At 37.7% G+C, this 22,182-nt stretch overlaps 2 protein-coding genes across 8 annotated transcripts in view; both read left to right on the forward strand.

The window, feature by feature from the left end:
* The first annotated feature begins 4,027 nt into the window (after positions 1–4,027).
* Positions 4,028–14,635, forward strand: pik3ap1 (phosphoinositide-3-kinase adaptor protein 1). 2 transcript variants are annotated; one of them, XM_077581907.1, is made up of 17 exons: positions 4,028–4,231; positions 6,186–6,608; positions 7,923–8,164; positions 8,268–8,412; positions 8,607–8,749; positions 8,836–8,965; positions 10,010–10,206; positions 10,291–10,438; positions 10,526–10,588; positions 10,678–10,932; positions 11,008–11,061; positions 11,597–11,790; positions 11,911–11,983; positions 12,070–12,237; positions 12,390–12,451; positions 12,531–12,628; positions 14,309–14,635. In XM_077581907.1, the coding sequence occupies exons 1-17, from the start codon at positions 4,201–4,203 to the stop codon at positions 14,424–14,426; spliced, it is 2,544 nt and encodes an 847-aa protein (XP_077438033.1). In that variant the 5' UTR covers positions 4,028–4,200; the 3' UTR covers positions 14,427–14,635. The 2 variants fall into 2 exon arrangements, with proteins under 2 accessions (XP_077438033.1, XP_077438034.1); XM_077581908.1 differs by lacking the exon at positions 12,390–12,451.
* Positions 14,636–15,060: 425 nt separating this feature from the next.
* sorbs1 (sorbin and SH3 domain containing 1) overlaps positions 15,061–22,182 on the forward strand; it is a 50,574-nt gene continuing 43,452 nt past the window's right edge. For all 6 annotated transcript variants that reach the window (XM_077581477.1, XM_077581481.1, XM_077581482.1 and 3 more), the window contains exon 1: positions 15,061–15,153. The gene's annotated coding sequence lies outside the window, so the exon portion shown is untranslated. The remainder of the gene's footprint in view (positions 15,154–22,182) is intronic.

Here is a 22,182-nt window from a genome sequence, read left to right on the forward strand (position 1 = left end):
TCATTGGCCCATTCTTTGCAAATTGCTATAAAAAATAAATAAATAAATAAATAAAAAATAATTTAAAAAATGCTAGCTAGCTTTTGTATATAAAATTAGCTCATAACAGAACATTGATTCTTATTGGGAAGAAGCTTGTTTTAAAATGTTTAGAGCTCACATTTTTTATTTTGAGTTGTTCAAAAGGATTAATTGGCATTCATCTCAGCTCACAATGTGCTCACAAATTCTCTTCTCAGACAGGACATGACCTCTGACCATATAGAGAGGAGTAATCCACTTTTCAGTTGCGCCCTCTGGTGGAGAAGATAATTGCAATGTGACAATTTACCCAAGATCCGCCATGAATAACAATCAACCCAAATTATTTGTTAGTCCTTATGACCAGTTAGTTATCCACTTAACTCTGGAAAATGTTGCTTGACACACTATATATATATATATATATATATATATATATATATATATATATATATATATATATATATATATATATATATATATATATATATATATATATATATATATATAGAGAGAGAGAGAGAGAGAGAGAGAGAGAGAGAGAGAGAGAGAGATAATGTACATCTAATCTAATTTCATGTTTTAAAAAAAAATGTTTGTTCTGTATCTGATTATACGTAACGCTCGTATATTATTCCGTTCCTCCCCAAGCCTGAAGGTCAAAAAACAATAATAGCAGGCATGTTAGATGTACAACTTTTCACTCTCCTCTACACCCCCTTGTAAACTGAAATACATGATTCTATAAATAAAAAAATAAAAAAATGTCATAAGGTGACAGTTTGCACTAAAATCAATGATAGATTAGACTAGATTAAAATGAATCTTTAATGTTCATGAAAATGAGACTAACAAACATCAACTGCCTCACTGTTCAAAAAATTTAACAACAATCAATAAATCAATGCAAAAGTCACAAATTCACAGTTTTTCCTTATATTATCTTTTAGCAATGCAACTCTTGGAAGTTGTGCCCTGAGAGGCAAGATTTCACGTCTCAATTGTGACCTAACACAATCTCTATCAGAGTCGCTGTGTGTATAAGTTTAAAAAAAAATACAATAAAAAAAACAGGATATTGAATAACAAGGTTAAAATAAAGGAGCCAAATATTCTCTTATTAAACTCGGGCTGTTGGGATTTGACTTGAGCCACCTAATAGATAGTGGTCTTAAAGGAGACCAAACAAAAGGTAACGGGACGGTCATGCATATGGCGACTAATAGCAGGGTTAGAAAAAATTAGGGGATTGGTTTTCTACAGGAAATTGTTCTTAAAGACGGGTCACGGATCGCCCTGCTCTTCACAGGCAGCTTCAAAAGCCAAAGAGTGAACTTTTGCTGCAGCCATTAAAAGGTCTCCATGGCAGAAGGTCAAAGTAGAAACCAAACTAATTGTATAACTGGAGAGAGGCAAAGCTAAGTAAATTGATGTCACGGCTGGGATTTATTGTAAGACAAGTGAATAAGCTGTCCTTTGTAACTACAGTATTAGGAAACTTTGATTGAGGGCATTGCAAATACACAGGTGATGCCAAAATACACTAGACGGGCCTATAAATGTTTGAGTGGCCAGCTAACATCTTTTTTGGGTTTGATTTGATGAGTGTATTTGTTTATGTAAAGAATTTCTACAAGAAATGTGGTGGTTTGGTGGTTGGATGGTGCCAATTGCTGTTTTAGGTATTACCGCAGAATCCTGAAGGAGCGCCAAGATCTGGTGTTTCAGTGCAATGGCCGTGATGGTCCTTGATTACTGTGTGTTCTTTGGCATTGTTGTCCAGATATGGGTACATCAATCGGAGGAAAAATATTCCACCAGTGTCGTCTTAAACACTTTCCACCAGACATAAATAAAAATGTGTTTTACCTCGGAAACCACTTAGAATCCAAGCCGTCACTTCATTGTTTAGATTGAGGCTTTCACTTAGCGCATTTGTTCCGAAGTAGCAAAGATATGATGAAACTTTATTTACTTAGCTGTGGCGATTTTTATGACATGGAGTAAATACAATGTAATTGACTTAAATAAGCAGGTATACTGCGCCAGTATTGGTAGGCTGAACAAGACCTACGTTGCATTGGTTCAGTGTTTCAGATATGGTATTGAATTTTCTTTCTTTTCTTTTCTTTTTTTTTATTCAGAGCTCAGTATTGTTCATTCGGTAATTTTACCGATTTGACATGTCATCATCATTGCTCTCTCTTTTTTATTTTTATTTTTTAATTTTTTTATTATTATTTTTTATTTTTTATTATTATTTTTTTTAAGTAGCTAAGTTGATGTGTCGAATCTGCTGCTCTCCGTCATTCACTTGCATTTACCTAAAGTATGCTAGCTACTGATTGGTTTTTATTTTTTTATTTTTTTATTATTATTTTTTATTTTTTATTTTTTTATTTTTTTATTTTTTTCATTATTTTTTTATTTTGTATGTGGGTGAGAATGTGTATGTGCATGTGTGTGCGTGCGTGTGAGTGTGTGTGTGTGTATTCATTAGTTCACCTAAAACCTATTAAAAAATCCCATACCGTTCACCTAAACAGAACACTTCCAGCCAGAGTCATGAGGCCCTCAGAAGACCCGAGGAAGGACCAAAGAAAAGAAAGGAAAGCGAAATATTATTGGTATTGAATTTTCTGGATAATTAATCTCATTAGAATAATCTACAGCACTGCAAACCATAAACAAAATAAAGTAAAATGACTGAAAGTTAATTAAAATTTAAGATTTTTTAAAATACAGGTGTTCTATTGATGGTCATTAAACCAAAAAATACATAAAAAAATAAATAAATACATATATTTAATATTGCTGCTATAGGAATAGAAGTGAATTGTGAAGTAATGGAGTGAAGTTGAGTAGACTGAGGTAAATGATTTTCTGCTGCCCTCTAGTGTTAGGATTAACGTGGTGACTATAGTAGCAACCAGTAACTGTAGTTGATGAGAAATTTACACACACTTCCCATACCTCATAAAAAAAAAATGTAAATAATAAATAAATATGTTTTTGTTGTTATGAACTGTTTGGTCACTGTTTTTTTCTGTAGTATTGCACAATATTGATATAAATGTACATATTAGTGCTGTCAAAGTTAATCATATTTTAACGCAGATTAATCACACTATTAATTTTGACCGCATATGATGCTTTAGCTTGACAGCGGATGGTTACGTTAAAGGTAGCACAGGTTGTGTTTGAGCGTTAAACATAACTACATGCATTATAGTAATTATAGTATTTAATAAATGTTTGCATATGACATTCTGAATATTTGTTCATGTCAAAATAATGTTGTTGTTTTTTCATTTTCAATAAATGCAAGTAATTAATTGATTAGAGAAAGATGAAGAAGAGCGATGGATCCAAAAATGTTAAAGACGTCCTCATAACATTAAATGAAGAAAGAATTTACACATAGCAGGCGCTCTTCAAATTTGGCGGGCAAAATAAATGTCACAAAAAAGTTTTTTTTTAAATCAAGTGATTAATAGTGATTAATCAAAATTCCAAATTGTGATTAATCTGATTTTTAAAAATAATCATTTGACAGCTCTAGTACATATATTATTTTATGAAAGTGAAACAGCTTTTACTGGCCTGATATCAACAGATACTACTTTTTATTTTATTTTTTGCATCACCGTAGCATGAAACCCTCTTGAGTTCGCCTTGTTAAATAAGTAAAACCCTATAAAAGAACCACAAATACACTTGGATTCATACTGTTACTATTTTAACACATGGATTGATACTGATACTGCTGATTCATATAATGCTTATTGTGTGTGGGCACAAACACAGAATTACAACACAGTATCTGTTTCGCTCAGTGAAGTGTGTGTGTGTTTGTGTCTTGGCTCACCCCTTATTTTGAAAAATTAGGCCCTGAGAGTTGACAAGGTTTCGCATAATCATTGACATGTTGCGCATTTTAGTCATGACTGTGGTGTGTTTTCTCACTTCTTCAACTGTTACAGGAAGTAGGGGGTGAGTCGCTAAAATCAGGAAACTGAATGTAGCTATTGATAGAGCGGCAACGGGTGAAAGCTAACTTATACTTATTTGCGCAACTACACAAATTGGCTTGTTTTGGAGGGGAATAAAAAGACACATTTCTTCCAAGTATGATGATCCCTGTGGAGTGATTTTACACACCTTCAAGACGCCATAACCATGGAAGAACAAATCTCCCGTGGGGACTCAGGTAAATGATGATGATTCACACTGTGTATAATTGTCGTGCTCAAATTTGATTTAATGTGAAGAAAATAATTATTTTCATTGCTAATCCTTCTGTATGAGCACAACAAAAGAGGAAGAAAGGCTTTCAATCGATACGTCAGTTGCTTCCTTGTCTCACCAGCCCATCTGTTGATGGCGCATGGCGGCAGCCCATTAACAAATACATGTCACCTCTCTCAGCACTGCCATCAGTGGGAACTGTGATGAAGGTGATTACTCGTGTTGGGTTTCTTCCCCAGTTAGCAAGCGCAGAGGTGAACTTGACCTGATTAAACACTTTAATGAGTCAAACTAAATTACTCTGACTGCTGTTGACACAGTGCAGTGTTTGTACAATTCCTTGTGGACTCGGCACTGAAATAGCCAACAGTTTGGTACATTCATGCTCAAACCGCACTCACCTTGAAATTCCACAGCCGGACAGCTTGGTATGTTGTCGGGCATTACCATGATAAACACTAGCGGCGGCTACATGGATGTGAACACATAATATCGCCAGTGTCACATCATTAGCATAATATTTGTGATGATTACAAGGATTGAGATAAATTTTACATGTTTTTGGCTAGATCATAGAGGTTTAGTGCAAATAAATACTCATGTTTGCACTTTTATGAAGTGACAGTCACTGCATGCGCCTTACATTAAAAAAAAAAAACATATTCAGGTATGTTAATACTATACTTATTTTCACTAAGATAGTTTACGCCGGCGTATAAGGGCCACGTATAAATATATATTTTTTAGAGCGTGGGAGCAATATTCCGAGAAAAAAAACTCTCAAATTTGCCACTTTATAAGGTTGCATATTTGCAAGGAAAAAAACCTCGTAAATTTGCAACTTTGTGAGTTTATAAATTGGCAAATTTGCCAGAAAAAAACTCAGAAACTTACGAGAAATACACGTAGCATATTATTCGGATGTTTATGCCAATACTTTTCGGTCTGGTTTTCAAATAAGGAGATAGTAATTGCTATAGGAGAGATTCGCTTTGCTAAGATCCATACCCTGAGGATCAAGTTAATTTGTTAAAATGTATATTTACTTGTACATTTATGTTTCAAGAATTATTATTTACACATCCATACATTTTGGTATATTTTTTTGTACAAGTAGCTAAGTTGATGTGTCGAATCTGCTGCTCTCCGTCATTCACTTGCATTTACCTAAAGTATGCTAGCTTCTGATTGGTTAGTGTTCGTCAGCTGATAAGGGATCAGGAAAAGTTGTCGCTCTAGCTGCCGTGTCCATTGCACTAGCCTTCATCTTTAAATCAACAGCACCATTTAGAGGAGTAGAAAAAATCTCACAAGTGGTTAGTGAAGCTTCATTTTCCCAACAAAGTTAGACCTGGTTTTAGCCAGTCTAAAATGTGGTTTACATTTTATTTCCAAATGCGTCAGGGAAGTGGCAGCCCCGCCCACCAGAACGCCCAGCAAGGCCCAACGCCCTGCCAAAAATGGTAAACTAGACTTGCCCCGGTACGAAAATGAAGATGCACCCGTTTTCACACCGAGCGCACGGGTACCTGGCTATGAAAATTTGTCCCCATATTGTCCAAAAGTGTGTGAATGCAAATTAAAACTTTTAGTGACCAAACATGGAAATTTGGATTTGTTGACTCTTGCAGAAGGAGTTAGTTTGCTTCAGAAGTACAGTTGAGGGGCCCTTACGCAAGCCCCCCTTTGCTTCTTTTTCTTTATAGTTTTCTTCTTTTTTTTTAACTTGTAATTAAGTTTATTTTTCTGACATGATCATTAAAATCATTACTAAATAGAATAGTAAATTGCCTTACATTTATCTTCTTGTAGTGTTTACTTTAATGTACTAGATCAAATTAAGTATATTATAAGTATATTATTCGTTAGGTAATCTGAGAGTATTATTAACTTTGTAAACTTTTTTTATTCCGCAGTTAATTCTGCATCCCTCTCCGCTCACGAGCTACTAATTCTGCACACTGCTGAGGCACAAGAATGGGCAGCATATTTGAAGCAGATCCTGCACAAGTCGTCCAAAAAGTTCCACAAGAGTTCGATTTTGCTTTATGCCATCGACCCGGCTGATCTACTCAACTTTGAACATTTCCACAGCTTCAAATGTGTCGTGCTTGTCCTCACCGGAGGATTCATAGACTTCATGTCTGAGCCTGAGCTACATGGAGCCCTTCAGCCGCTGCTCCACCCATCACACAGAGTGGTGGCGCTGTTGTGCGGCGTATCTGAAGAAGACATACTGATGACTGATGGCTTTGAAGACTGGTCCTGTTGGAGGAAACTGCACGCTGAAGATGAACCTGATACCTATGTGGCTACCATTTTGGACACCATCACTAACAGTAGGCCGGCAGCTTCATATTCTAGTTCAGTGGTTCTTAACCTGGGTTAGATCGAACCCCAGGGGTTCGGTGAGTCAGTCTCAGGGGTTTGGCGGAGGGCAAGACACACACCCGACTCATATGATACGTGATGATATCCATCATTGACACTTGTATGACGGAACATATGGTGTTCCACAGGTTTCAATTCTGGGGCCGTTTTCATTGTATCTGCTGCCCCTGGGTTCCATCTTAGAAAACTGCTTAAAGTGCTCTGTAAATATATAGTTGAGTTGAGTGATGTGAGTCAGCGTCCTAACTGTATGATTTGCAATGCTAAGTACACACAACTAGCTATCTAGCAAAACTAAAGTAACAATTCCTTAAAGGGGAAATCAACCTTAAACATTTCTTGACAATATTATGTTATATATGTTACCTTACTAGTCTAAAAATGACATTCTGATTAATATTACATTTGTGGAATGTGAGTTATGCCATTTTGCCACTTGCTGTCACCTGAAAATTACATCACAGTTGCTTAGGGCAACCACTCAATCACAGCCCACCTGTTTTCTGAAGCTGAGATGTGATTGGTTGTTACCTGAGACTTGAGAAACTGTGATGTCATTTTCACTCAACAGCAAGTGGCAAAATGGCTGCCGTCTGATATTAACTGCTGGATTTAGCTGCTTAACTCATATTCCATTAACGCAGTATTAAACAGAAACCCATATTTAGACTAGAGTAGAACATATTATTGTCAAGAATAGTTTTTTTTTTTGGGGGGGGGGGAGAACTTCCTCTTTAAGCTTCATGGAGATGGGAAATACAAGAACACAACATTTTCTGAATTCAAGGTGAAGAGAGGCAGACGACAAGGTTAAGAGCCTCTGATTTTCTTCATCGCTGCCTCTATAGACCATTAAAAAAGGTCAAAGTTCAGCTGTAATTAATTAATTAATTAATTATTTATTTATTTACAGCTATTAAAACAAATTCAGGCAAGAATAGTACATAAAATGGCACAATACACAAAACACTTCACTAACAAAATGATAATTTCCACTTAAAAATGAAACATTTCTAATAAAAATAAAAATAAAAATAAAAATAAAAATAAAAATAAAAATAAAAATAAAAATAAAAATAAAAATAAAAATAAAAATAAAAATAAAAATAAATAAACAGTTTCTCATGTTGCGGTTGTGACTGAGGGCTCGCTGTACCGTACTGACAGCTATTCCTCATATATGTGACACTTCCGTGTAAAAAGGCTCGTTTCGGTCCATTCTTGTTTGACTGAGTTGCTATTTCTTATTTGTTCCCTGAAAGGCAGACTTGAGGCAGAACAGGCGATCAAATGCACATCCTCAGAACGGTTGCACGTCGCACGAGCCCCCTCAAGTGAAGATCCTCTCACCGCTGAAGCACAGGAAGTGACGTCAGGGGAGTGTCAAAAATCAACTTTGAAGGATGATGAACACGCAGCCTCGGCTCTTTCAGTAACCGAGGAAATGAGTCCACACTCACACATCAACTGCCTCACTGTTCAACCAAGCCGACTTTTGTGTGGGGTAAGCGTGTGGTCATTACATCATGACACCAAAGGAAACGATACGAGTTGTTTCAGACACGCTCTGTATCTGTTTCATTGATCGGATTCTGTTCGTTGTTCAGGAGCAGGAGGACATTTTTATCATCTTTACTGATAACGTAGATGATCTCTCCTCACCAGAAGTGGAGTTTTCTTCTAAAAATAACCCAACAAAAACCGTTCCATGTACTGTTATAAATGAATACACAATAAGTCTCACTGCACCTGGTAAGTCGAAATATTCAAGTTCTTGATTGTTCCTTCATTGACAAATATTCCAAATTTTAATTTTATATGAAGCATATCATTATGAGTAGCCTGTTCTCATGACAATCATTATTTTTTGTGTGTAAAAATCACGTGTATGTTTTGTACAAACATACTTTTGTACTAAAATGCATGATTTTTACTTTACATCCTAGAAATGCCTGCAGGGGTGGTATCACTCACTCTGTGCACTAACCAATCGCGTATAAGCTTGAAGTGTATCACATATTATACCAACATGGGAGAAGTCAGTCGCTGTCTTGAAAATGCTGCCGATCCAATAAATTTCCTCTGCCAAGTAAGATATTGCATTATTTCTGGTGTCCTTAAAATAATCTGTTTTGATAGACATCCTGTTTTTTTCTCTCTCTCTCTCTCTCTCAGGCTTTCAATGTGATGTCCAATTCAATTGATGTTTTGGACAACATTTTAACTGACTCAATAAAATCCAAGATGCCAGAATGTCTTCATCTGTTTGGGATTGGGCAGATTGAGGAGCACAATATTACAGCAGGTGAGTGCAGCAGACCTGACTTTGCTAATCGGTTTGAAGGAATTCCTTAATAATTTCTAATGTTTGAGGCAAATCAACTGAACTGTCACAGTGAATAGTTTTCCGTTACTGAGAAATCTATCCCGGAATAAATTGATTACAGTAGAGTTATGCTAATCAAAACCATGAACATGAAGTCATAGACCACCATTAGGTTTGATTATTTTTAACTCATTCACTGTCATTGACGGCTATTGACGTTAAAAATTCATTTGAACTATTTCTATTAGTTTAACATTTTTTTCCACTTTTGTTAACAAGAGTATGAAAACCTAGAAAAAATGTGTTATTGTACATTTAGAACAGATATAAAATTATTCTCATTATTATTTACATTGTAAATTCTCACTGAAGGCATCAAAACTGAATGAACACAAATTCATAACCCTCATGCAATGCATTTTCTTTTTTTTCATGACATTGTAGATTCTCTGAAGGCCTCAAAACTATGAATGTTATTATTATTATGTACTTAACCAAAAAAAAGGTGAAAACCCTGAAAACATGTTTTGTATTCTAGTTTCTTCAAAATAGCCATCCTTTGCTCTGATTACTGCTTTGCACACTCTTGGCATTCTCACCTGTGGGAAATCCTTCAATACTGTTGGAAAAGCATTTTAGGTGATTACTCTTGAAGTTCATCGAGGGACTGCCAAGAGTTTGTAAAAAAAAAATTGTCATATTTTGAAGAAACTAGAATATAAAATATGTTTTCAATTCGATGTTTTCCACATGTGTTCAGTCATAGTTTTGACGCCTTCAGAGAATCTATAATGTTAATAGTCATAAAAATAAAGAAAACGCATAGCATGAGAAGGTGTGTCCAAACTTGGCCTGTACTGTAGTTACTAGTATCACATGACGTACCATCACGACAGTCACAAGTCAACTACTGAGGGCACCAAATTCCCTGCAGCACAGATAGGCCAGCAATGTAGCATGGATAAATAAATAAATGGATCTGCCATGAAACCTTTGAAGGAGAACTAACACTGTATCCTTTAGATAAGCGCCATGAGGAACTTCCCACGTTGCTCCACTTTGCTGCAAAGTATGGCCTGAAGAAGTTGACGAGCTTCCTCCTTCAGATTCCCGGAGCGCTGCAGGCTTACAGCGTGATGAACAAGAACGGAGATTATCCAAACACGCTGGCGGGAAAGAGTGGCTTTCCGGATCTTCGACAATTTATTGATGAATTTGTTGTAAGTCCAATCATTCCTTTCACAGTCAATTGGCAGGTCAGAGTTTCAATTTGACGACATCTGGTTTCTTCACAAACTGAGCAGACGGCCGATATGCTCAAATCTCACGACAAAGATCCAGACGAGAGCGCAGAAGAATACGAAGCGATGCCATCGAGCAAGCATTCAGATTGTCCCAATGACATGTATATGTCAATGCAGGACATAAACCCTGAGTGTGAAGATGACCTATGTAATTACTATCTTTATTTGTCCAAATGTGAATGTTGGGGAAAGATTGCAAATTTGGGGCCTGATAATCTTGTTGCTGTTCCTGTAGATGAAGTGATGAATGCTGTAGTGGAAAACCCAGAGGAAGATATGTTGAGGACATTTTTTCAAGGTGAACAACTTTAAAAATGATATTCTTGAATTGTAATAATGAATAATACACAACTGTCTCTTTTTCTTTTTTTCTTTTTTAACTTTCAGCAAAACCTCGCAACAGTACAGTCCAGGAGGAAGGAGCGCAATTTCAAAGCGAGCAAATGGAAAGCGCCGAGCCGAATGACCTAAATGAAACTGATAATGAGTTGGACCCATACAACCTCTCTAGTGAAGACATTTATGATACTTTGGATGAAAATAATTGCCACAATGCAGCAGTCCTGTCCCGTCCACCGGCCCCGATCCCTCGACCTGAAATTGAGCCTGAACCGGAAAAGCCTGTAACCTATATTTCAAGAGGTACTCCACATGCTATCATTAAAACTACTGGAATTTTTGCTCCTGGTTTCCACCACTAACTCAACTTTTTGACAGTATTTTCAGATAAAGCTACATCCCAAAGTCAAACCATGGAAACATATCAGGAAGGTAAACAGACTGATTACAGTGGAATTTCTGAGGTTGAACACGATCACACCTGGGACAATTTTGAGTTTCAACATAACATGCATGTGTGGAGGAAACTGAAGTACCCAGAAAAAACAAGCATGAGAGAACACCACACAGGATTCAAAATTTCGAACCGCCAAACTGTGAGACAAATATGCTGCCTAGGAAATCATATCAATAAAATTCATCTGTTCCAGGCAGTTTACTCATACAAGTGTAATAATAACAGCAGATGTAAAAAGTTTCGCACCCCTATTTAAATGCAAATTAGAGACCATAATCAATATTAATGTGACCTATAACCAGGAAGTAAAATTAAACAGCTGTGATGATATGGTTGCATAAGTGTACACACCCTCTTATTAGGTCAAACTCGTATTAAATGAAAATAAGCACATACATGCCACCATTAAAAGTGACTAATTAACCCCAAATAAGGTTAAGCGATATTGCACTAGCTGTTCAACACCTTTGTAGCAAATTTTTGCCGACAATTGCCTCTCTACTCCTGCAGCTCAGTCTACGATGGACCCCCCAATACCTGTATATGACTTTTTTGCTGGGATGAAGACACCCGGTCAGAGACAGCTCATAACTTTGCAGGAGAGGGTGAAAGTGGGAGAAATTTCGGTGGATGAAGCTGTCCATGAATTCAAAACTTGGCAGCTGGACCATGAGAGCAGATCAAGCTCAGTGCGCTATCAGCAGGTAAAAGCGTTATTATTATTATTATTTTTATTTTTTTCCTGGAGAAAAAGCGTTATTATGTATGAAATGCTAATTAGCGATCAGTAGCTGCATCTCCTGTATGTCTGTTTCTTTCCCCAGGATAATCTGAGAAAAATACGAGAGAGCATCAACAGGCGTCACAATGAGAGAGAAAAAGCAGGGGGGGAGCTTGGTAATAAATATTGTGTCTTTATGCATATACGTTTTCAAGATTTGCTAAATAAAGGTACTGTATGATGCTGTGTGTCTCCTAACTAGACTACGAGATAAGTGCTCCGCTGCAGAGAAACTCCTTTTGGGGAGCGACTGTGACATTGGAGTGTACTCTATACGATGGAGGACCCAAAATGGTGCCTCCATCCTCTTCAGCAAGTCATCTTATCCAAAGAGGAAGCTGGAAGACAGGGAGCACATCTAGTACATCCAGTGGGTCTTACTATAATGTAGTGCTTACGTCTACTTATCATGCTACGCTACAATACTAGAAAATGAATGGATAATATTTTATTGTATTTTCTTAGATTGTGTATGTGGATCTATAGATCATTCTAATGAGTGTATGTTTTCCTTTACATGAGGTACTGAGAGCAATAGACTCAGCACTTTAAGCTACAGCAGCGGGAATGAACCAGATTTAGAGGTAAGCATGAAAAGGGTTTGAAAGTGTTCTTACTGTATTTGTTACTCATCTTTTTTTTATGGGGTTGACTTTGTCCAAGGACTCTTTAGAAAACCTCCCTCTTCCACCGCGGCCTCCACGGCCTCCTGATGCTGCTCCACTAATTCCACCCAGAATTCCTACACGCAATTCACAAAGGTCAGTCTGTCCATGAACATATGCACAGTAAAAAGAATAGCAGTAAACAAAGCAGTATGACATTGAATACTCTAAAAAATATACTGTTGGAGGATGCATGTGGAGAATGTACACCATGTGTACGTGTTGGAACACATGGCCCCAGGTGAAAATGGAACATGATATGTAGCTCCTTTACAGCTAAAAGGGCTTCCACTCATCTGAGAAGACTTTGCTTTTTTTAACATGTTTGATGGGGTTGAGGTCAGGGCAGTACTGGTCTAGTACTGGCCATATAATTACCCACTGAGCTGTATTGCTATTTCATGCAGGAAATTATCCACTTTTATTTAATTGGTCTGAAAATACTAATTTGCATTTTTACTACAAATAGTATTTTGTCTTTATTTATGTATTGATGCCAGTGGCATACTTATACAGGTAGTGACCGCAATTCAATAGTCTTCCACTAGATGGCAGAAGGTACAATTAATCTGTAGCTTCTGCATCCAACCAACCATCCATTTTCAATAGTTTATCCATATTAGGGTGAGTTGGAGCCCATCACAGCTGACTTTGGTCAAGCGACAGCCAGTTAGTATCGCCTCAGCAAGGAATGCATCCCAGGGGAGATATGGAGAGGAACAAGAGTCAACATTTAAACAGAATAATAAAGTGAAACAAGAACACGGATAAATAGGGAAGACGATTTAAAGCAACACTAAATAAGTGTTGAACCTTCAATTCATATTTTCATAATTATGTTGATGAAACGTTGACGTACAGCTAGATTAATGAAACCTTTGTCATGGCCTGAGTGGGTCTGTATCTTTTTCACTTGCACTAAACAATTTTGAGGAGGATGGTGGGGACACTGCCACACACACACAAAAACTACAAACGCGCAGACTGCTTTACGACTTACGTCCCCCTTTCCCCATTCGTTCCAAAGACGAGTCAAACGTCTGCGTGTGATTACTGTTGTCATGGAAAAGCTGCAAAACAACCCAAGAAACTAAGATTTTTATCTGAGGAGACAAAAAATAAAATAAAATAAAGAGCCTACCTGGATAAAAGCACAGTACAGGATTAATATTGGCAGCGCTTTCACTCGCTGCCGTGAGGTCAAAGACGAGGGGGGTTTCCAACCAATGCTGCCTTTGCGGGGCTCGGCTCTTTCCATGCTCAAATCAAAATGATTATGCTAATGCTAGCTGTTAAATATCCATCAGCTTGGTAGTTAGCCCTTCCACACTAACCTGACCAGCCAACTTAAAAGTACTGCAACGATTCAAACAAGGTTGTGTTGTGTGCTTTCTTCTTTACGAAGTGCTTGTGAATGCATCGTAGGAAGGGATGGGGGGCGCTCAGCCATTTGTGTGTTGACAATAAATAAATAAATAAAAGTCTGCTGTTAACATACTTAAAAAATGTTACAGTACTGTATAAAGAGAAAATATATAAAATAGATATTGCCAAACTTCTCGAATTTAGAGCCGTCGTTGAACCTAACATGTATGTACTTGTGGAAAAAGCTGGAGTATCCAAACGTACTGTAGCCGATGGAAGAACACACATGGAGCCCAGATTCAAGCTCCCAAACTCATACTACAACTCGTTATTCGTTATGTTTGCATTCTTGCCTACAACTGTGAACCAACATAAATGTTGCACATATATACGTGCCACCTTGTCTTACAGCGCATCGGATAAGATGTTGCACGAGCGTTATGTCTCCTGTCCGATCCGAGCGCCTCCTCAAAGACCTCCTCAAAGACACAACAAGTCTGCTCCTCCTATTCCACGTCGACTGCGGTGATGGACAGAAGTCGAGTTCTTGTGTTAAATCTGGGTTCAGTTTGTGTATTTCTTTTTTATGCTAGAGAATCGAACATCTTGTGTTATTTGTACTGTTGCCATCTTGTAGGGTAATAGTTAATAATAATTCATAATAGTTCTATTGTACATTATTTTCGCTGTGAGATTCAGAACATTTTCACTTAAATAAATACAGTATGTCAACCCAAACAGCATATTGTTTGTTTACTGATGTATATACTGTATGAGAATATATACTGTAGGCAAGAATTTCCAGTCATCCAATAACTAATGCAGAGTAAGGACCCAAATAGACCAACACTATTTATTTATTTATTTATTTCACACTTGAATAGAATGAAGTGAAACTAAAGGTCAATTGGGGGACCTCCACTGTAACCCGGATAAACAAAGAACGTCCAAACCGTACATTACGTAAAAACGACAACGCGTTCCACAAAGTTAGGCAAGAGAGTCTGGACGTTAAACCACTTCCGGAACACTGATTGAAACTTTCACATTAAAACAGCATTTGTGCTGTTGATGCTTTTGTTGTGAAGGGCTGGTGGTTTTGCTGCAGCTTGACGCAGCCGAGGCTTTGTTGCGTGCGTGCGTGTGTGTGTGTGCGCGCGCGCGAAAAGGACGGTGGTGGGCAGGCAGAAGCCAACCGAGCACAGTGCAGATTTGCACCAGCCATCACAACACTGGATTATTACCGGCAAACACGGGTAAGCACGTGTTTTCATTGCTAGGGGCATATCATTGACAAGTGTTTGTTTTGTTGTTGTTATTAATAGAGTGTAAATTACCTTGACAACCTCACTCTAGGCTTTCAATGACACTCTTAACAGCTGACTTTGTTGGACTGTCACTGATGCTGCAGCAGCGCTCGCCGGTTATCATTTATGTTGTTTTAGTTTATTAGGTCCAACTAAAGCGTTTCTGTGAGTCAGTGTTGTTTTCGGGACAGTCACTGCAGCAAAAACAGTTGCACATGGTGGAACTAGTAGCCGTAATTGCCGCATGCCCAGCAGAGCCCATCCATGACTTTATTGCCCACCAAAGGCATTAATGATATGATTTATCACTGCATTGTCTTTGCTCACTAGTGAGATTATACAGTTAGTATATTTGGGCAGTCGACCATGTTGTTTAATGAAAGTGTACTTTAATGTTATGTAATTAATATATCAGTAGGGCAGCACGATGTACCAGTGTTTAGCACACCAACCTACTGTTCTGACATGTGTGGTTGAATCTCAAATCTGGCCTTTCTGTGTGGAGTTCGCCTTTTCTTCAGGCACTCCATCTTCCTCCTACAACCCAAGAGCACACATGTTTAGGTTAACTGAAGACCTTAAATTGTCCAGATGAGTGAGTGTGAATGGTTGGTTGTCTAAATGTGCCCTGCGATTGGCTGGTGACCATTCAATTGGGATAAGCTCTCTCTCTCTATATATATATAAATAATGGAGGGATTTATATATCGTTATTACTTTTCAGATTATTATATGTGAGTCAGAGTGTCTCTCGCACCTCTGGTTTTGATTACTGGTAGCAATATTGATGTCATATATGGTCAACACTGCCCAAACTTCCATCCTATATTTTAGGTTTCATTGAACAGCGTTTTATTAGTGCACAGTAGTATACCTCGTATAATGTGACTTCTCCCTGCTCATATTGACACAAGCGGCCTGAATGTTTAACTACATGCTCTACCTGGACAAACAACAGCATGTGACATGACCAACTGTCACAGTGCACACGTGAATTTAAAAAGACACAAGATATACGACTCACCGAATGACCATCCTTGTATAGATTACATGTACATATTCAATATATTTGTCAAATTCAACACAAAGGAAAGCTTCTTTTAGAAAAACAGAATAAACTATCGCCCTCCTCGTAAAAATTCAAATTTCCCTCAGTCACTCTCATTCACAGTCTTGGGACTAGATTTTTTGCTTTCAGTCCAAGTGTTGTGCGTAACATGACGCTACACAGGCTTGTTAAAATATTAACCTCAAACAAATAATTAATCAAATGGATCTGAGGAAAGATGAAAGCCAAACTTTTCTTCTTTTTTTTTTGGTTTTCACATTCCCACTGTCACCTTGAGTAAATATTGGGTTGCTGGTTTAAATCCCACTATAGGCAAAAAAAAAAAATCGGATTGGATGAAAGGTACAAGTTAACTTCCATTTTCTCTTGAGTGAACACAGCAATCCTCTCATATGTCCTAAGGCTCCAGATTGTGAATGTTTGTGTTTCCGGCTATCTCTCTTTTGCATGTTCAATATATACTGTAAAAGCGTAAACATTTGCCTCTTCAGGGCAGTAAACAAAGGCTTGTCCTTGTTCTTATCGCCTGGTTGGACAGGATGAGTGAAGTATCTCCGCTCTGTTTACTCAAAAAGAACAAACCTTCTATCTGCTGCCTATGCAGTATCTATCCAAAGCACATCGATACACGGTATGTCACAAGTATCCCTGGCTTCTTCTGTGCTGACACTGACAGTCGAACATGTAGCAAGATGACGACAAGCTGTTTAGCTTCCAAGTATTGACTCAGCAGCGAAAAACACACCGACGCTTGCTTTACAACATGACATGAAAGGAGTGTTTACACAGAGAGGCTGTTCCGTTTGCATGCCGGGCAGCCTCTGGCTCAGCCGTGGTCCGTTTTGTCACACTAAAAGCCGGAACTACTAGTTTTACACTGTTATTTGCAATTGAAGTCAAATATGTCAGCTACTGTAAAGTGCACTTGTGTTTTTACTGTTCAAACATACTCGAGGGCTTAGTGTAAATGATGGTGTGTTGAAGTTTAATATCCTGCATCTTGTTTTTCCTTTTTAACTCATTCACTCATACATTTATTTAAAAAAGATTATAAAAAATTAGGGGTGAAAGGCGATTAAATTTTTTAATCGTAATTAATCTCATGACTTATTAGTTAACTTACGATTAATCACAAATTGTATATCTGTTCTAAATGTACAATCAAAATTTATAGGTTTTCATACTCTTGTTAACAAAAGTGGGGGAAAAAAGTTGAACTAATAGAAATAGTTCAAATGAATGTTTGACGTTTATAGCCGTCAATGGCAGTGAATGAATAATATATATTTTTAAAGATTATTAAAAATTCGGGGCGTCAGGTGATTAAAATTTTTAATCGTAATTAATCGTATGACTTCACTAGTTAACTTACGATTAATCACAAACTGTATATCTGTTCTAAATGTACAACAAAAAAAATCTTCTTTTTTTTTTACTCTTGTTAACAAAAGTGGGGAAAAAAGCTAAACTAATAGAAATAGTTCAAATGAATTTTTGACGTATATAGCCGTCAATGGCAGTGAATGAGTTAAGAATACATAGCTGTATTTAAGCAGGACAAAGGGGGCTTCTCATTAGCATGGGACCTCTTGGTATGAGCCCTGCAAAGTTATGAATATTAATGAAAGATTTCAAGTGTCACTCTACACCACCCCCATTTCATCCCACCTTGGCTTAGAGGCACAATCGCTGCACAGCTTGAAAGCCTAAACTCAGTTTTAAGATTGATTAAAACCACAGACCATTTAGCTGACCACACATTTTGAACAGATTTGTTGTTGCATTTCTTAGCTGCTCGTCCATTATTTGCTTCTATTCGAGCAATATGCTAATTGGGGCCCATGTAATCTCCTGTGAGAAGCTGTAAACACATTGAGGAACAGTGTGACATTCATTGCAATCTCAGAAATGGATGGAAAGGAAAAAATTGACACAATAAGAGTATTGAGAGGATCTTGAAGAGAGATGGAAGCTTTTGGAATAACGTGGATGTTACATGCTAACACCAGCTTTTCTGTGTTTGTTGCATGTTAATGTTACAACAGGTTACTTAGCAACCGCCTCGTCTCCCCCCCTTGTCCGCGTTCTCCTTTGAGTGAAGTGGAGAGTGAAGTGTGATGCTTTGCTTGTTCAAGGTCCATCACGTATGGACGCACGAAAAGAAAGCAACCAAAATGCAATTTGTGCTTTGATGATGGAATTGAACAGCGCCGGCCTCCAGTGCCACACCCCTGCCGCCCATCTGCTCTGTTCCGTTACATGTCAGCAGCTGATGGAAAACGACAGTGTCGCTGCAGCTGCTGGCGAATATTTGAAAAAGAATGAGCATGTGAGGCGACGCATCATCATACAAACCACAATGATCAAGTGTGAGTGATACACAACATTGCAAATTTATAACTCACCCTTCTTTTGCCGTCTAAGGCAGTGGAACGTTTAAAGCAGTCAACCTTAAAAAAAAAAAAGACTATGTTATATGTGACCTCACTAGTCTAAAAATGACATTCTGATTAATATTACATTTTTGGAATATGAGTTATGAAGCAAAATCTGGCCGTTTTTTTTTAATCCATCTCAGGGGGCGGCCATTTTGCCACTTGCGGTCAACTGAAGATGACATCACAGTTGTTGAACGCTCAGGCAACGACCAATCACAGCTCACCTGTTTTCTGAAGCTGAGCTGTGATTGGTTGTCTCCTGAGACCTGAGCAACTGTGATGTCATTTTCACTCGACAGTAAGTGGCAAAATGGCCGCCTTCTGATATTGATAATAACTGCTGAATTTTGCTGCTTAACTCATATTCCACCATCGCAATATTACCCAGAATACCGTATTGGGGCCAGTGGGGCTGCGTAGAACACATTATTGTCAAGAAATTTTGGTGGCGGGTGGGGGTTCACGTTGTAACACGCGCGGGCCATGGATAGCGTAGCGGGTCAGCAAAAAAACGGGAGAGCAATAAAAAGATTAGTAGTTCACGGATTCACTTTATTAAGCCAAAAGAAAAACAATGGGCTCGGCGCCACCATGCATTACAATTACCGTAGCTTCCACGGGATTAAAAATAAAACATTCACCACAAAAAAAAAAGTGCTACACATGCACACAAAAACAAAGAACCGCCACACACTGCCGATTGGTACAACTTCCCCTTTAAGGTAGAACACAATCTGTTTTGGGACTCCGGGCAATAGCCCGTTCCGTTTTGGAAAAGTTTGGAATTTCTAATGAGACCATTTGTCATTTTAACCAATAGATGATTAAAAAAAAAAAAAACTTCAAAGATCCATTACAAAACTTGCGGTTCACCAAAACCAATGCAATAAATATTGAAATCAAACTCACTCAACTGGTTCATTTTTAAATTTAGTATTTTGAATCTCAGCCTAATATTGAATTATGTAAAATCAGTTTTTCTTTTTTGTGTTGGATTAAAAAACAAATTTCAAAATAATCAGGAACAAAACAAAAAAAAAACGCCAAATAAGAAAAAACGGTAAAGTTTCAGAAGATTTGCTAACTAACTACTTGCAGTACATGTTGATGACTTTATAACCCTAGTTTGTAAACACGCTATGCATTTTTATATGTAATAAAAGTTAGAAACTCAGTTCTGAAGTTAATGTTTTTCCAATCAAATTTTTATCAACTGCATATGTATGCCTGTGGCTGTTTTTTTTTTTATGACAACGATGTGGCTAGTCAAGCGCAATAAAGGTTAGCGAAGAGCTACTCTGTTGATCAGCATTGCTGCGTCATCCCAAGATTTTATTTTAGCTCTTCATCAATCATCATGAATCATTGATGATTTTTGTGGGTGTGATTTATAACAATATCACTAAAAGAGAAAGGTAGAATACTGCAGTTTATGAAATACATGATATGCTACATTTATATGCGAGAAGCCAAGTTGATGTTGAAGGTGTTGTGTTTTGAAGTGTTGTGTGTTCCTTAAATAGACAAAATGGAGACCCGGTGGAATCCCGCTATGAGACAATTTCACACGAGGATAACCTCATAAAGCTTAAAATTGCTGGATTATCACATTGCTGTTTATATTCACGTTTAGCCGCCATATCCTATGACTCAATTATCAAGTAGGCCTGTCGCACGAGGGTCTGCAAGAGTTATATTAGGGAACGTGCTCAGAGCTTCCATTCCGTGCATCAGTCAAAACATCCAGCAGACGGGAGGAAACTCTTCAAGCGCTCTCTCAGACAAAGACTGAACTTGTCGTTGCCATTCACCAAACGTCCAGTACACGCTATCAGCTAAGCCACAAGGAATCTGAGCACAGCTGAGCTTGTTATCTAGTGATGGCATCAAACAACATTGTGAGCATTGTTTCACTAACCCCAACTAAATTGCAATCTTTCATCCTTTTCATATTTCCTTCCAATAAACTCCTTTTCCTTACATAAAAATCACAGTTAAGTATTTTAGTCCTGTTTTAGGCACCAACTATATTTTCAAGACTGGGATTGTTTTTGCAGGGCATTTTTATGACATTTTATGATATTTTTCAACATGCATTAAATAGAGCAAGCTATTTTGCTAAATCTAATCCAAAACCATAATGTTTTAGCCTCGTATTATTTAGCTTGTACTAGCTGAGCTGTTACATCAGAAAATATTTAAATAAGCTAGCTAGCGGAGAACTGATATTATGGTGAAATGCTCTGTACATTCTATATGCTATATTTCTTTTATTAAAAAGTAAATACACACCGTTTCAGTATACAGTATTTTGTTGTGCAAAAGTTAAAACAAAAGAGTTTTTGTCACACTTTCTAATTCCGTTGAATGCACATCGTCCTGTTCATGCTGGTGTATGTACTCGCCTTGTCCACCTGGGGGCAATATAAAGACCAATTCTTACTGGAATGCATAACTCGTACTACATCGACATATCGTTGGATGAGCAAAACCGGGGGGGTGTCCTGCCTTGATTCATCTAGTTCTTCGCAGAGGAGAAACTTAGAAAGAATACAATATATGACTGTGAGTACTATGTTGTTTGTCTACATGTTGGTGTACTGTTCAAATAGCCAAGTTAATAGATTATAACACTACCAAACGTTTGCTAATCGTTGTTAGCATTAGCCTTAAGCTAACAGATCTAAAGGCTAAGAAATGTTTGTTTGAAATACATAGTGTGTAATTCTTTGTTTTATATTTAGTTTGACAGTAAACTGAACTGAGACTGACAATGAACAGCTTGAAGCCCCTTTTTTGAAAAATATTTTCTAATTCTATCTGGCTCTGCCGCCATACAGTGCTCATATCTCAACTTTGCGCTTACAACTCAAAGCAAAAACTCAAAACTCGTAGGGGGACTCGTATGTCAAGGCACCACTGTATTTTATTGCTTGCCGTTGACAACATCAAAACATCGTAATTCAGGATCCCCCTTTACATGTACAATAAAAACTCTTAAGTTTTGTTTGGGTTTTGAATTCATTTCCCCCCGAACAAATTGCCATCATATTGTACTGTTTTTAGACTGGGCAGACACAATACCTTGAGTGAACCCACACAAACAACTATTAAAAAACACAAACAAACTTGATGGTCGTATAAATACGCAAATTTTTGCATAAAATTTTTATATTGTCAAGTAGTAAACACCCCAAGGGCTCCGGACGCGTGATCCATGATGTCATTCTTTGAGTATAGCCTGGAGGTCTCGCTGAGAATAAGTAGCGCCCTGGTTACTGTCAGCTTGCTGACATTCTTATTGCGCTGTCTCTTAAAGCCTAGCAGGCCTGTTAAAAGCCTAGCTTTGGAAACAATGTTTGTAAGAGGCGATTTGTCCAAAGAGGACAACTGTAAAACCTTCACATTTGCCAACATGGTGTTTTCTAACCCTCAGATCTGGCCATGATTACATCCCAAACTTTTCATGGT

This window comes from Vanacampus margaritifer, chromosome 12 (assembly GCF_051991255.1).
Source record: "Vanacampus margaritifer isolate UIUO_Vmar chromosome 12, RoL_Vmar_1.0, whole genome shotgun sequence".
Taxonomy (NCBI): domain Eukaryota; kingdom Metazoa; phylum Chordata; class Actinopteri; order Syngnathiformes; family Syngnathidae; genus Vanacampus; species Vanacampus margaritifer.

What these genes read in the sequence shown, in the direction of transcription:
- pik3ap1 (XM_077581907.1), top strand. Translation starts at nt 4,201, where the DNA reads ATGGAAGAACAAATCTCCCGTGGGGACTCAG. An exon ending in CAAGCCGACTTTTGTGTGGG is followed by an intron (nt 8,165 to 8,267) that starts GTAAGCGTGTGG and finishes TTCGTTGTTCAG; the next exon opens with GAGCAGGAGGACATTTTTAT. An exon ending in GTTGAGGACATTTTTTCAAG is followed by an intron (nt 10,589 to 10,677) that starts GTGAACAACTTT and finishes TTTAACTTTCAG; the next exon opens with CAAAACCTCGCAACAGTACA.